Genomic DNA, 15,114 nt, shown 5'->3' on the forward strand with positions numbered 1-15,114 from the left:
GCAACAACATTAACAAAACCCACTATAAACTAATTTTAAAGTTGTGTTAAGCACAATTGCATTGTAGAATGCGTATCGATGTTTAACCACTCTCCCACTTCTGGTAGTTTCATTCACTCTGGTAACTAAATTTTCTACATAAACAGATAAAAATTGTAAAAATAACAAAAACCCCACAAAAACAATAACCGTTAGTCCAAGACATATCAGAATACAATAAAAACCACAATTCAGCAACATGACAGTTACTTTTGATAAGAGGAATGCCAACAAGAATGGTTTACAAACATTGTCTAACATGTAAGTGGTAGTCGCATCTTCAAACTTGGAAATCATGAATATACCATATATTAATTTAAATTCAAAGTTAGAATTAGGCACTTACTCTGTGAACATGTATTTCCAATGAAGCACACATCACACTGACATACAAAGTCAGTGCATCCGATACCCTGTGGAATGCAGATCCCATTGTTCTGACATGGGTTGGGATTCTGGCATTGGTTTATACCTAGTGATATAAAAAAGATCATTATATAGTTCAGGAATAATAAAGGTTTGACCTCAAATTTGAAGTCAATGACCTGAAAGTCATCTGAGTTCAATCTCCCTACCTCTTGATCTTAAAGTTAAGGTTATTACAACGGCTATTGCTGGTAAATGTTTAATGCCTTAGTAATATTTCTTTAATTATAACAATCAGGACAGTCACTTTATGACTATTAATATTTTTTTTCAATCTCTCCATTTTAGATTTATGTAAATTAGATATTGCTCTACTTATCAGATCTTTCTGAAAGTTTGGTAATTCATTTTTGGGACTAAACAGTAATGCAGTGCACAAAGAAAATTATATCACAAAGTTTTAGGGGTTCACCCACAAAATCAGTCATTTTCCTTGACTACTGTAAGTTATTACAATTCTTGAAACATTTTACAGCATATTGATGAATTATATTAAAATAAAAAGAAAGGCGAGACACAAAATCACACGAAGGCTTTGGCACACTAAAACTATTCTCTTAATCAATGACAACATTAATGCAGGAATCAGTTTTCTCCCTTTTTTAGCTCTTAAGGCATTCCCTTCATTTCTCTCAATTTTTAGATCTGAAATGGACTACTCAATAAAAGTAAATTAGACTATTTAAACAAAAAATTGGAATAAGTTTCCCAAATCTCTAACCAAAAACGGTTATCAATATTTAACTCCCCAGCATTCAGCATATACTGTATTATATGATGTATCTGTAGATTCCCTCCAAGAGTCCACTCTAACATTTTAAAAGACCTTTGCAAGTTCATGAAAGTAAAAATAAATGTTCACAATTGTCACTTGGCCAAAGACATCTCTAAACCGCACTACACAACATTCTCAATCTCTCTAAATCCATCGTCACCCCCAAACCATCACAATAGATGACACATATTTTGGGGAGGCCTTTCTTGTGTTTCAGATCTCCGCGAACCCCTTTTAATCACTGGTCTCAATCAAGACTCGGCTGCATCACACAAATACAGATGCAAAATGAAATGCATTAATGATATATTTCATATACACCTTCAAAATAACGAAATTGTTAAATTACTTACGGCTTGAACAGGTTAAGCCAGTGAAGCAGGGTGGGCAGTCACAGATAGTTGAGGTACACTGACCATTGGTAAAACAGGTCCCACCATTCAGACATGGGTTACTAGTAGAACACAAATTATTACCTAATGTGCAAAAAAAACATCGGAACGTTTGTATGGCATATCAAAATTTTGAATTTTTATCACTCAGATTCAATAACAGTACAGCAATTCATTGTTCTTGAACTCTACTAAAATCATTGTTCCCGCCTCTGTACTACTCAAGTTGTGATATATCCTCGCTTACCATATACATTTCTCATTCACACAATACACTTGTAACATGTAAAGAAATGAGTTTCTTATTGACTTTATGGTACATGAGAAAGTGCACAGTCTCCACCATCTAAATGATTCAGAAGAAAATGCCATAACAAAGAATGTTTGTTTACAAATCAGCAATTCGTGAAAATGGGAAAACATATCAGGCAAATGAGGGCAGGTACACTAAAATTATCTGTACATGGATTCAAGATAAATCCAGATCAGTTGTGAATAGTGACCAAACTCTGAATTCAATTTCAATTCTAAAGATTGATTTTTTAACTCTAAAAGTACATTTAGATTAAAATACTCACAGATTTAATCCTAATCCAGAGGTCGACTGGTTACTATTCACATCTGATCCAGATTTAATTAAAATCCATGTAATTCAGTGTTTATCAGTTGAAAACTTATCTCACTCATTAATCCTCCTGTACGAAAAGGTACAAAGATCTATCGCCTAGCATATAAAATACACAAGGGTGACAGGCTATTTTGCCCTCATGACAGCCCAAATCACCTCTTATATTCCCCAAATTTCTGTTTCTGTTTATGGTAATTCGTGTAGGAACTCGGCAGGACAGCGTTTTGCTGGTAAATGCCAAGCTGGCATATAACCAATTACCTACAAAACATTTTACGTCTAGGTTAATTAGTCATAGTGGCTGATGTTATAGATGACAGATATCACTCTCGGGCCTTTTTATCAAAGTGGAGACAATGGCAGAGTTGGGATTTGAACTCACAACCTTGCGATTATGAGTCCAATGCTCTAACCACTGGACCACATGACCTGTGTGGTCCAGTGAATGCTTTGGGTGACCATTTTTTTTAGAGTTGCCAAAAATCTGCCACAAAGTCAAGAATGGTTTAAGAAATCAATATTCTACAATACACATACACTAGAATTTTTTTCAGAGTTGCCAAAAATCTGCCACAAAGTCAAGAATGGTTTAAGAAATCAATAATCGACAATACACATACACTAGAATCATGAAATTCGCATCTAAGCCTACCATATCACTGCTTAATGCACAAAGGGTATCCCTAGAAATGTAAGAGAGAGCCCCCCAAAATTTAGCAATTGCAACAATGTGATATTAATAATGGCCCCCAAATTATTTGCTAGTCTGCTGTCACCCTTACCTATCTCGCATCTGTTACCATTGTAGCACGGAGTACAGCTACAAGTGAAGGTGTTTGACTGGAAGTTAGGGGTACAGGTCCCTCCATTCAGACAAGGACCCCATCCACATGGATCAGTTGCTGGAGGAAAAACAAAATTTCATTTTACATTTTGAAAATAATTCATATAAATATATCATCTTTTTTGTCAATTCCATTTGTTATATAATAGATCAACAGGATGTCATATATACTTTATGGATGTCCCTGCACAATTGTTTCCAACCCCTCCTTACCCTTTTACCTATCTATCTATCTATCTATTTATCTATCTATCTATCTATTTTTTCTATCTATCTATCATTGTACATTTCACAATTTGCCAACATAATAATAATAATAGCCAATTTTTATAAAGCGCTTTTCCCTGAATGGCTCAAAGCGCGTTACAGCATATTATTACCCCGGTCATTGGATTCATTTCAATCCCGCACGAAAAGTGCACAATTTCCACTCCCTGGGGAGCATTCCTTGCATTCATCGCAGCCTCATTATGGCGCTGGCAAAATCAAACATACAATATCTTTTGCATCCTACCGGGTACCCATTTAGCACCTGGGTCAAGAGTGGCAAAGTGTGGATTAACGCCTTGCCAAAGGACGCTAGACCGCGGTGGGATTCGAACACACGACCCTCTGTTTACAAGGCGAGAGTCAGAACCACTACACCACGGCTCTTCTTATGGTAACCTCTTTAAAATCAGAACAAATGGATGAAGATACATGTATATAGTAATAGTAGATATGTAAACATATAAAATTCATAGGAAACTTGATTTCATTTTATCTCCAAAGGTAGAGATGGTACACATCTGCAACTGCCTGAAGGTTATAAGGAACTTCATCGGTTACACAGCAATGATAGCACAAAGATGTGGCAAATGTGGACATATACGTCATAAATGAAATGTCCTTTGAACTACTATTAAGTCTGCATGTGTCTCAATAAAATCAAATTATCAATTCAATTCAATTCAAGTCAACAATACCTTTATTCAAATCAGATCTCTCAATACAAACAGGAGTACAGTTACAGAATACAGGTATATAGTACCATGTAACTTCTCAGGTTTTATCCTTCTTATTCGATCATATTGTATCATAAATGTGTAGTTCAATATGTGTAGTTAAAAAATGTCGGTTGAAATAACTTTGATAGAAAAACATAACAATGAACAAAAGAAATACTAACATACAATAATTACAACAGAATTAAAAAGAACTATTGACTTCTTACTTGCTGTCCACTGTAGCTGCCATCCATTGGCAGAACCTGTAGCATCCGACCTGAAAAGCATCCAGACCGTATCAGTGTTCAAACTGAACGCATTGGGCACCACACTCCCACTGAACTGATGCAAGATGCCATCGACGGGTTGGAAACTCGTGGGAACAGTGAGTCCGATCCCGACGTAAAGCTTGTCATCGACGTCGATGCTGAAGGTGACCTGGAATGACAACCTGATCGACGTCGCGGTTTGGATGTAGAGCTGGTACATTTGGGAGAAGCCATTGGGGTAGTTGTTGGGGAAGGCAGGGGAGGAAAAGAATGTGAGCTGACAGGTGGATGAAGGGTACCCAAAACATCTGTTTGCGGCATTGAAAGAACCTAAATAAAGACAAGACCAAATATTGATTCATTGTTACATGAATTTCTGTAAATATTATCAAGATTACTCAAAGTCAAAACTTATGAAATCGGCTTACCCTTTATACAGTCATAACCCTCCATTGCTAAAATCACTATAGAAAGCACATCTACTTTTTTTTCCTTCTCTAACTCGTCTTCTTTTTCTTCTCCTTTTCCTTCATATTTCCTTTTCCCGTAATTCCTTACTTAATTATTAGCATTACGTTCAATATCATCATTGTCACATCACAACCACCATCAATCATCACCAGCATTATCATAATCATCATCATCAGTATCATGATGATCATGATCATTGTAACCATGCAATTCACTATCATGACCAATGGCATCTTGGCTTATATCACCATGAATATCATGATCATAATAATCATCACCACCATCGTCAACACCAACACCATCATCACCTATTCTCTATCAATATGACCAATACCATCTTTGCTGCAATCATCATATAACATCAACACTATCATTGTCATCACCATCATCACCATTATCATCACTATCATCACGCTTATCATCACCATCATCACAATCATCACCATCATCTTCATTAACATCCTCACCATCATTAGCAGCAGCATCATGATCATCATCACCATCATCATCAGTACCACATCATCAGTACCATATTATCATTATCATCATCATCATCATCACCACCATCACCATCATCATCATCGTCATCGATCAGCATTTACTATTGACCATCACCACCAGCACTACTACCGGGCCATTGACTCACCGATTACCACACAGTGGAGTCGGCCGCCATTTCATTTCATTTTTCATTTCATTTATTTAGTCCAAATTCTCATTAAAAAACATACAACATACAAATCAAAGAATACACTATATACAAATAAAGATACAAAAATAGAAATACATTTAACAAGAGAATATTCTCGTTCTCGTTCAAAAATACGTTAACGAGTACGAGTCCATGCACACGTAATCCAGACGGCCAGCTGAGAGCCGCTGGGACGTTAACAGACGTCGCTGGGAGCGATGTTCGGGCTGCCCCCGGGGGCGGGCTGCCGCATTTGTAACTAGCTCAACACTGAAAAACTTACCAAGTTAAATGCATAAAATCAGTCTCTCTTTGCATTACATAACATCTCCTTCTTCTTGCAATGAACACCAATCGCATAAATACTTTCATACTCCTTTTTATCACGCTGATATCATTAATTCCATAATAATATAGGCCACTACTAGTACTACATAAATCAAATTTTAACAACCGATTTAGTTCTTTCTTACCAGTAAACGACGGGAAACCAAATAACAAGAAATGTTTATCGGAAAACCTGCCACAAACCACTCATCCTACGAACGAGGTTATAATACGACCCTCTTATCGTCAGCATCATTTGTTTTGCACTCGTCGTCAACTCCATCTTCAAGGTCGCCAAGCGTCATCATTGTCACCATAAACCATCAAATGTATTACTTATTAGTATCTGTCATCGTCATGTGACGCCATCATCAAAATCAAAATCATTATCATCGTCGACATTATCATCACCTTCATTTCCATCACCATGCATCAACAACTTTCATCAGAATCATCATCACAATCGAGGCATCGTCATAGCATCACATCCATAGGCGGATCCAGGGGGCCCGAGTGGCTCGGGCCCCCTTATTGGCGGAGCAAAAAAAAAGAAAAAAGGGGGGAAAAAGAAAAGAAAAAAAGGGAAAAGAGAAGGGGAAACATAAGAGGAGGAAGACGAGCTAATATAATAAGATGAGGGGAAGACTTGGAAAATAATTTTAAAATCTTCCATGTCGGGATATATAATTTTCGCTCGGAGCTTAAAATATAAAATTTTGAAGTAAATATACAAAACATATTTCAGCTCGGAAATTGAACTTTCATTATTTTGTTTGATTTACAGATTTATTTTTAAAAAGTGCTCTGTAAAAATTTATGTTTTATGATCTGAATATTAACATTTTCTGCTTGCGCTGCGCGCTCGCAAAACTTTATTTGTAAGGTACCTATTATTCTCCTGTATTCCATAAAGTTATTAAAATGTCCCTATGCAGGTCAGATTGTCAAAACGTATCAGCTAGCGCTTCACGCTCGCATTTTGATTGGTGAGTTATGTATAATTCTAAAACAAACTATTTAAAATCCCCATTTGATGACAGTTTATCAAAACTTTCGGCTCGCGATTTCCGCTCGCATTGATTGTTGAAAAATATTAACTCATGCATCTTATTCATAATTACAAAAGTGCTTTAAATGTCCAGTTTTCAGGCCATAAAATTAACAGACTTCGCGCTCTCATGCTTAGGAAGAGAAATAGGAAGATATAGTCATCATTTTTATATGATGACACAATTTCCTGATAAAATGTCCCGGTCCTATGTCAAAACTCAAAGTAACAATAATGAAACATATCAGCTCTTTTTTAACTGTGATCCATATCCACCTCACAATTTTCCAACAAAGTGCTTGAAATACAGAGCCTTTTTCAGATCGGAATATCATATATTTTTAGCTCGCGCTTTGCGCTCGCTTTATTGATTTTCAACTTAAGAAAGGTATTTAGACTGATACCCAAATTCTAGGTAGAAATCTGAAATACGCGTTTATTCAGATACACAGGTTGTTCTCTATTCAAATCATTATCCAGTTTCAGATCACACTATCAAAAATTGTCTGTTCGCGCTTTGCGCTTGCATTATTAATATGGGAAAATTTCCAATTACTCATCCATTTTATGATTAATAAAATATGAATAGAGTGTCCAGAATTTTTTCGCTCGCGCTTCGCGCTCACATCAATTGTTTGGTTATATACTCATCCTTTCCACGATTACAAAAAGTGCTTATCATTTCCATTCTTCAGGTAGAAATGTCAACATTTTCAGCTCGCGCTTCGCGCCCGCATTATTTGATAGTTAAAATAAACGTCTTCACGGCTTACAAGCAGCTGTTAACAGATTCTTTTTTGATCAGATCAAAACGTATATTAAAATAAATAAAAAAATTCTGCTCGCACTTTGCGCTCGCATTATTAATGTAAGATGATTTCCAATTATTCATCCTTTTCATGATTTACAAATCATGAATAGCTGATGTCCAATTTTAAGGTTTGGATCTCGAATTTCATGGCTAACAAACTGCCGTTAACAGATCCTTTTTTTTTGGTGATTGATTGATTGGTGGGGATTTTTTACCTGATTGCTAAGAAAGCATGAATGCTTGTAAGCAAGCAACCAGAGGACCGACGGCTTAAGGTCCTCTCCGAAGGACCTGGTAATGAGGATTAATGCCTTACCTAAGGGCACTAGCGCACCAAGTGGGAATCGAACCCGGGTCACCGGAATACGAATCCCCCGCTCTACCGACTGAGCTATCGCGCCTTCAGATCAAAACGTATATTAAAAATTTATGCTCGAGCTTCGCGCTCGTAGCAATTATTTAGTTGGATACACATCTTGTTTAGGATCATAAACATTGCCCAAAATGTTTGAATATTAAGACAAAATACATAAAATAAACAAAAAGCTCGCACTTCGCGCTCGCACTTTTTAAAAAGGCTTATATTATATAAATATGAATATATGTATATATTATTATATATATATATATATATATATATATATATATATATATATATATATATATATATATATATATATATATATATATATATATATATATATATATATGTATATAAAGCTTAGAAGTTACTATTAGGACTACGTACCCCTTCAAAGAAATAAACAAAAATTAACTTCGAGCTGCCGATCGGGGAAAATATGGCTGAAAAAAAAATCCGCTCCCCCCCCCCCTATTGGCGAAGGCTGGATCCGCCCCTGCTATTAGGACTACCCCTTCAAAGAAACAAACAAAAATTAAAACTTCGAGCGGCCGATCGGGGAAAATGTGGCTGACAAAAATATTCATCATCAATATCAACGTTAACATTATCGACATCCTTGATCATCATCATCATCAACAACAACAACATCACCACCGTCATCGCCGTTGTCATATACCATCATCATAATCATCATATGCTCACGACAACTACTACAATCCATTGACTCACCTACTTCCATGCAGTCGAATCCCATTCTATTAGTATTAAAACATTGACAAGCGAAGTTAGGAGTCCTTCCCGGTCTTTCGTAGCAGAACCCCAATCCACTGCAGGGATTGGAAGTACACGCTGTTTAAACATAAACGGGGAAAGATTTAATATAATTGATTTATTAAATACAAGATTTATTAAATAGTTGCAGTTTATCCCTTTCGTAGCCGCGGAACGATTTTCAAATTGGGGGGGGGGGGGCTGACCATGCAAATAAATCACAATCATATGGTCATTTTTACGTTTTTGTACACGGTTTTGGAAAAAAGTGGGGGGCTGAAGCCCCCCCCCCCCCCTCCGCTCCGCGGCCCCTTCAAGTAGCTGACAATGATTGTTAGGTAAAGGAAAAAAAAATTCAGACGATATACTCGTTTATTTAGCACTAACTTCAAATCTTCTCAACAATTACTTGATCTAAAAAAATCAAACAAGCATTACACTTATTTTTTAAATCAAGATCAGAAGTCAACATTTCAAATTTTCCACAAGTTTTTCATTTTTCCATTTTTTTTTCAAGACTTGAGACAGCCGATGAGAAAGCCGATGACCTCATCTCCGCACTGTTTCTCTTGTATTTTGAAATATCAATTGCCATTTTTATGAATTTTATAATAAAGCAATTCTTGGGTGAATCATAGTGAGTTATACTGGGGTCAAACCATGTTCGTACTATTGGAGACATAAGGTGACATATAATTTTTCATATTTTATATGATCATGGTATAGTGAGTATGTGATACAGTGGCGTACCTAGGATTTTTCACAGGGGGGCAAATTCATCCGCCCAAAAAAAAGGTCTTCAACCACAAATAAAGGATTTCGTACCAGAAAAAAAATTGACAAGCAAAAAAAAAAAAAAAAAAGGTCTTCGAGACTCGTCAGGGGGGCAGGGATATGTCCCTTGCATGGGTTGTGACTCGTCTGCCCCCCGTAGGTACGCTAGTGGCGTGATATCATCGATTTCGTAATTTCCCTACAGCATTTTGTTTTCGTCCTATACATTGCCATAATGTCTTAGAATTCTCACATCTGTCATGGGGGGGGGGGGGGGTGGCTGGGGTGAGTGGGCAGTAATTTGTATAAGATGTCTGCTATAATTTTTTTCTGTGATTTTGCTGGACTACTTACTTTATATTTATTTGAAGTCATGTCATTTTATTTGTATCTTGTGTATACATTTATGTTTGATTGTGCTTTTAAAAAAACGAATAAAGAAGCTATTATCATCATCATCATCATAATTATTATTATTACTGTTGTTGTTATTATCATCATTATAATTATTATATGTTAAGTATGAAACCTTTTCATAGATTAAGCGAAAATTAAAGGCGAAGTTCACCCTGACAAAAAGTTTATTATAAAAATAGCAGAAAAATTATAAAGAAATATTGCCGAAGCTTTGAGAAAAATTCATCAAAGAATAAAACAAAAATCATTAGAATTTTAATTAGTTGATTTGTGACGTCAGACGCGAGCAGCTTTCCTACATATCGTATGGTAAAAAATCAATGAAATGTAATTTTCTCATAAAGAGGAAAACAAGTTTTACTGTACCTTCAATATTATTATTATTATTATATTATTATCATTTTATATCAATAGATAAATAATTTCACACCCCTTACTAAAAAGAAAACAAACATAAGTCATGACAAATCTCCTACCCCAATTATTGATACTGTGCCTTGACAAATCTCCTTGACAAATCCCCTTACTAAAAAGAAAACAAACATAAGCCTTGACAAATCTCCTACCCCAATTATTGATACTGTGTTCCTTGATTTTAGTAAGGCCTTCGACCGCATGCCCCACGACATTCTTCTTAATAAGCTCTCTGAGAATTACAATATACAAGGTAGTCTGTGGAATTGGATAAAGTCGTTTGTATCTAATCGTTACCAGGTTGTGCAATACCGTGGTTCTTGCTCAGATCCTGCAATTGTTTCTTCTGGTATACCCCAAGGAAGTGTCCTGGGTCCGAGATTGTTTAATATGTTTATCAATGATCTAGTAAGAGTTGTCCAATCACATTGCCTGCTTTTTGCAGATGACACATTGATATATAGATTGATTAGAGACCCAGTTGAGACCAGATTCCTTCAGGAGGATCTAGATAGGGTTGTATCATGGTGTAGTCTTAACAAGATGCAGTTGAATGCCAGTAAAACCAAAGCTATGAGAATTGCTCCTCGTAAAAAGAATGTTGGTAACACTAGTTACATGATAGATGATGAGGTAATTGAACAGGTCAGTTGTATCAAGTACTTAGGGGTATTTCTCAATTCCCAGTTGAATTGGGATGACCATGTTAATCATGTTGTTTCAAGGTGTAACCGTATGCTCGGGCTCCTAACCCGTATGTCGGCTGGCCTCTCTTCACGAGCGCTTCTGACATTATACAAGTCACTTGTGTTGCCCATCCTTGATTACGGAGTGCCAGCTTGGATGGTCTATACTCAGAATCATATTGATATGCTTGAGCACATTCAGAGAAGGGCAACACGAATGATTCTCAGACAGCGACGTCAAGAGATGCCATATGACCAACGTTTGCGATTATTAAAATGGCATACGCTAAAATCTCGGAGGATTTTCTTAATGGTGTCCTTTTTTGTTAAATTGTTGTATGGTTTGATCGTTTGCGAAGTCGCAAGGGATAATATTGTAATACGTGTAAGGCGTTCTGACGTAGATGTTAGATTTGTACACCTAAAGGCAAGAACAGAGAGACTCCATCAGACTGCAATTCACAGATATCCCATAGTATGGGAAGCCCTGCCCTCTGAAAGCAGAGTTGAAATAGTCTCAGGAAACATTAATCATGTTCTGTGTGTCCTCAAGAGGGATATCCTTAAGTTCCAGTTAGATTAAAATATAAATTAGAATATGTCTAAAGATCCACAACACATTATCAAGTTTCTTTTTAATTTTCTAAACTGTGTCCAATTTATTATTTCTTTATATCTTTTATCTCATTCGTTGTAAAGTTATTTATTTCCACTGTTGGCTCAATTATATTTAACCAAATATTTGTTCCTCCTGTTTTCTTTGGTTAAGTCAAACATAAGTTGGTTCCCTTTTTTTTTGTGCAACCTACCTGTCTTGTACTATTATGTTATTCTATTTTGTAACTCTATTATGTAATGATCTTTTTTCACCCAATCAGGTGTGGGAGGGAAGGCGTGTGGGCCATGGCCATTAAGTTGACCTATTCCCTACCCAGGCTACCTGGTTGGGTGAGAAAGGGTCTAACAATTATTTGTATTTTTTTAATTTTGCATTGTACATGCTGTTTTGTTTTTGATGAAGTGCCGAATAAAATAATAATAATAATAATAATAAGTCATCACAAACATAACATACTGGGTACCTGCTCATTCATGACGTCACAAGTCCAAAACTTTAAATTCTAATAACTTTTTTATCAAAATCTTTTATGGATTTTCAAACTTTTCTATAGGGTGAACTTCCCCTTTAAACATATTATAACTTTCCTATTAACATACGATTTGATGAAATTACAGCATCTTACTTGCTTGAATTTTGTTTCTCTCCTTTCTATTCAAATTGTAAAGGTCACTTCAAATGTCGAGAAATGGCAAATTTACATTCATATTTTAGAACACAGTTCCAATTTGCAACGTACTGTCTGAATTACATCTGATCTAACGGATGCTAGTTTGTCAGTTGGTGATCATAAACAATTGGCGTGTTTATCTTTACATTTTTATATCTGTACACAACTAAAAGTTATTTGTAATCGTCAATTTCACTGACCCATACAGGAACGAGGGAGACAACTTAGCGGGGTGTCTAAGTTGGAGTGAAACTCCAGCGTCAAAAGGGATGTTAAATGAAAATAAAACGTTCTTTTTTATTATTCAAAATTGATTTGACAGTTTCAAACCCCTCTCTCTCTCGGGTCTTTAGTTAACAAACTCTACACCTATTTTCTTCTCATTTGGGACCCCCTTTTTATCATCCCTATCAGATTATTCGTTATATTAAAGAAATAAATGATGAAACAAGAATTTAAAGCAAATCTTAATGTTTCTTGTGAGATTGTGTGTGTGTGATTGTCGAGCAAGATCAATATCAGCGGCGTAATGACCAAAAAATAAATGGAGATGGTCACAACATAGTGCGCGGGGAAGGCGTAAATAAAATCGCGAGCGAGCGAAAATGTTGGCATTTTTTAAATAAAAAGCGAAGTTTGCGATAGATTTTTTACATGGTATCAAAAATATATATCATATTTTTTACATTTTCCAATTCATTTTATTTTTTTATTTTTTTTTTGGAAACTATTTTAGGGAGGGGTGGTGATAATCGCGAATGGTTACAATTATCCGAACATGGATTGATCAAGCCTAAAATCTATAAGAATTCTTATTTGATTATTAAATGTTTTGTTTGATTTATAATAACTGGATGCTTTACATATGTCTGTATTGTGACACAAAATCATTGTTATTAGATGATCAAGCTAATAACATTTTCTAAACTATGTTCTTCTTCTTTCTTTTCTTTTTTTGTGTGCAAAACCACGCAATGTGCATATATAATGTTTTTCACATTACTATCTAATATTAACATATAAGTGTGGCAAACTTGATTAATGCTGGTCATTGTTATTTTGTGGTCATCATTTGCCAGAGATATCACGTGATTGTTTAAACAATGACAATATTGTCATATGTATAATTTGGGTAATAAAGTTTGCAACTTCAATAAATTCACCATGAAAATTGTATTAGGGTAGACCTACTGAATGGAATAGTTTGGAATTTGGTTGTTAGGGCTCATTGCTTTATCTTGAAAAATCAATTTCACTCTTGGACTATGTCCTTGTTGGAAATTGTTATGGATCGGTGAATATTATGGTCCATTTGAAAGCAGCCAATGCCACTCTGACTTTGTTTTGAAGGCCTGTCATTTTACTTTCAAATCCATTTCACTGGGCAATCAAAATTGTTCATTATTGAATATGCCCAATAACCACAAAGCCTCTAGCGTACCTACGGGGGGGGGGGCAGAGGGGCAGTCTGCCCCCCCCCCCTGACGAGCCACCACCTATGCAAAGCCACCACCCATGCATGTATCCCTGCCCCCCTGACGAGCTTGAAAGACCTTTTTGCCCCCCCCCCTGACGAAAATCCTGGAAAATCCTAGGTACGCCAGTGCACAAAGCACATGATTATATGACGGCTTCGAGTGAAGGACAAAGAAATATTTATTCAATTTCCTTTCTTCTTAGCTGCCTAAAATGGTCCTATCGATGTCTTGCCTTCTGAAATAAATCATGTTCTTGTTAATGTATATAGTCTGCCGAGTTCCGTAAAAACGCTTTTTATACGATAGTGATCGCACATTGTTTGATATAAAAAATATATATATACATTGCACATTTAAACAGCAATGTTAGTACCGAGTGTTTATCCTTAAATGTTGGATATTGTTCAACTTTGAAACCATTTGTTGAACTTCATGATTATAGTAAAACAGGCTGTATGAAAATTATAAATTTTCTTCAATTTTGTTTTTGCTGTGTTTTTACTGTATAGAATACTTATGTGGAAAGAAATTAATCTGATAATGCATTGTGACTGTACAAATGAATGTTGATGATAACAGATTTTTAATAGCAACGCATGGGACAATGAAGCACTGGCAACAACCGATAAAGATATATGTTTTTATTAAATTGTCCTTCTACTCTTCTATAAATAAAATAGTTAGGTGTCAAACCTGTTTAATCAAAAGTGAATAATTATCATGTCTTGCTCTTTTCTAATGAAACTGAATAACGGAGGGATCATGAGAAGATAAATATATAGGCCTATGTTACAAAAATAAATATGATCGACAATTTTCTTACCTTCTTGGGCTATCGCATCATGCACTGACAATGACAGGATGATAATAATTACCAAAGATCGTCTCCCTACGATGGCTCCAAGATGATTTGATTTAAATCCGTTCATCACCATTTTGTCTTAGATGACAATGATTCAAATCATGATATTGATATTGATTGAAGGAAATATAACGTGTTAACACGAGAAAGATATTCCTCCCTTGTGGTGACGGTATAGAAGATTCGAAGAAGAGCGTGGGTTAACTTTTCAATCGTTTAAGAGTTAGTATCAATGATACAAGAAAGCTCTTGCGTTTTACAAAACCATCTGACAAAAGTAGTATGTTCCTGGCAGCCGCAAAAGTAGGCCTAACATAGCAGTCATAAAAGAGTGATAATGTAATTTTCCTTG

At 35.8% G+C, this 15,114-nt stretch overlaps 1 protein-coding gene across 1 annotated transcript; it reads right to left on the bottom strand.

Moving 5' to 3' along the window:
* Positions 1 to 1,943: 1,943 nt before the first annotated feature.
* On the bottom strand, positions 1,944 to 14,835 carry LOC129270161 (fibropellin-3-like). The gene is made up of 5 exons (XM_064106006.1): positions 14,724 to 14,835; positions 8,801 to 8,920; positions 4,318 to 4,689; positions 3,043 to 3,162; positions 1,944 to 1,978 (listed from the first exon to the last, which is right to left on the bottom strand). The coding sequence occupies exons 1-5, from the start codon at positions 14,833 to 14,835 to the stop codon at positions 1,944 to 1,946; spliced, it is 759 nt and encodes a 252-aa protein (XP_063962076.1).
* Positions 14,836 to 15,114: the final 279 nt, after the last annotated feature.

The sequence above is a fragment of the Lytechinus pictus genome, chromosome 10, assembly GCF_037042905.1.
Source record: "Lytechinus pictus isolate F3 Inbred chromosome 10, Lp3.0, whole genome shotgun sequence".
NCBI lineage: Eukaryota > Metazoa > Echinodermata > Echinoidea > Temnopleuroida > Toxopneustidae > Lytechinus > Lytechinus pictus.

Excerpts from the sequence above, each read along its gene's own strand:
- LOC129270161 (XM_064106006.1), bottom strand. The coding sequence starts at position 14,835 with ATGGTGATGAACGGATTTAAATCAAATCATCTTGGAGCCATCGTAGGG. Across the intron at positions 8,921-14,723 it reads TGATGCGATAGCCCAAGAAG|CGTGTACTTCCAATCCCTGC; the intron begins GTAAGAAAATTG and ends ATGTTTAAACAG. Across the intron at positions 3,163-4,317 it reads GCAGCTACAGTGGACAGCAA|CAACTGATCCATGTGGATGG; the intron begins GTAAGAAGTCAA and ends TTTTTCCTCCAG.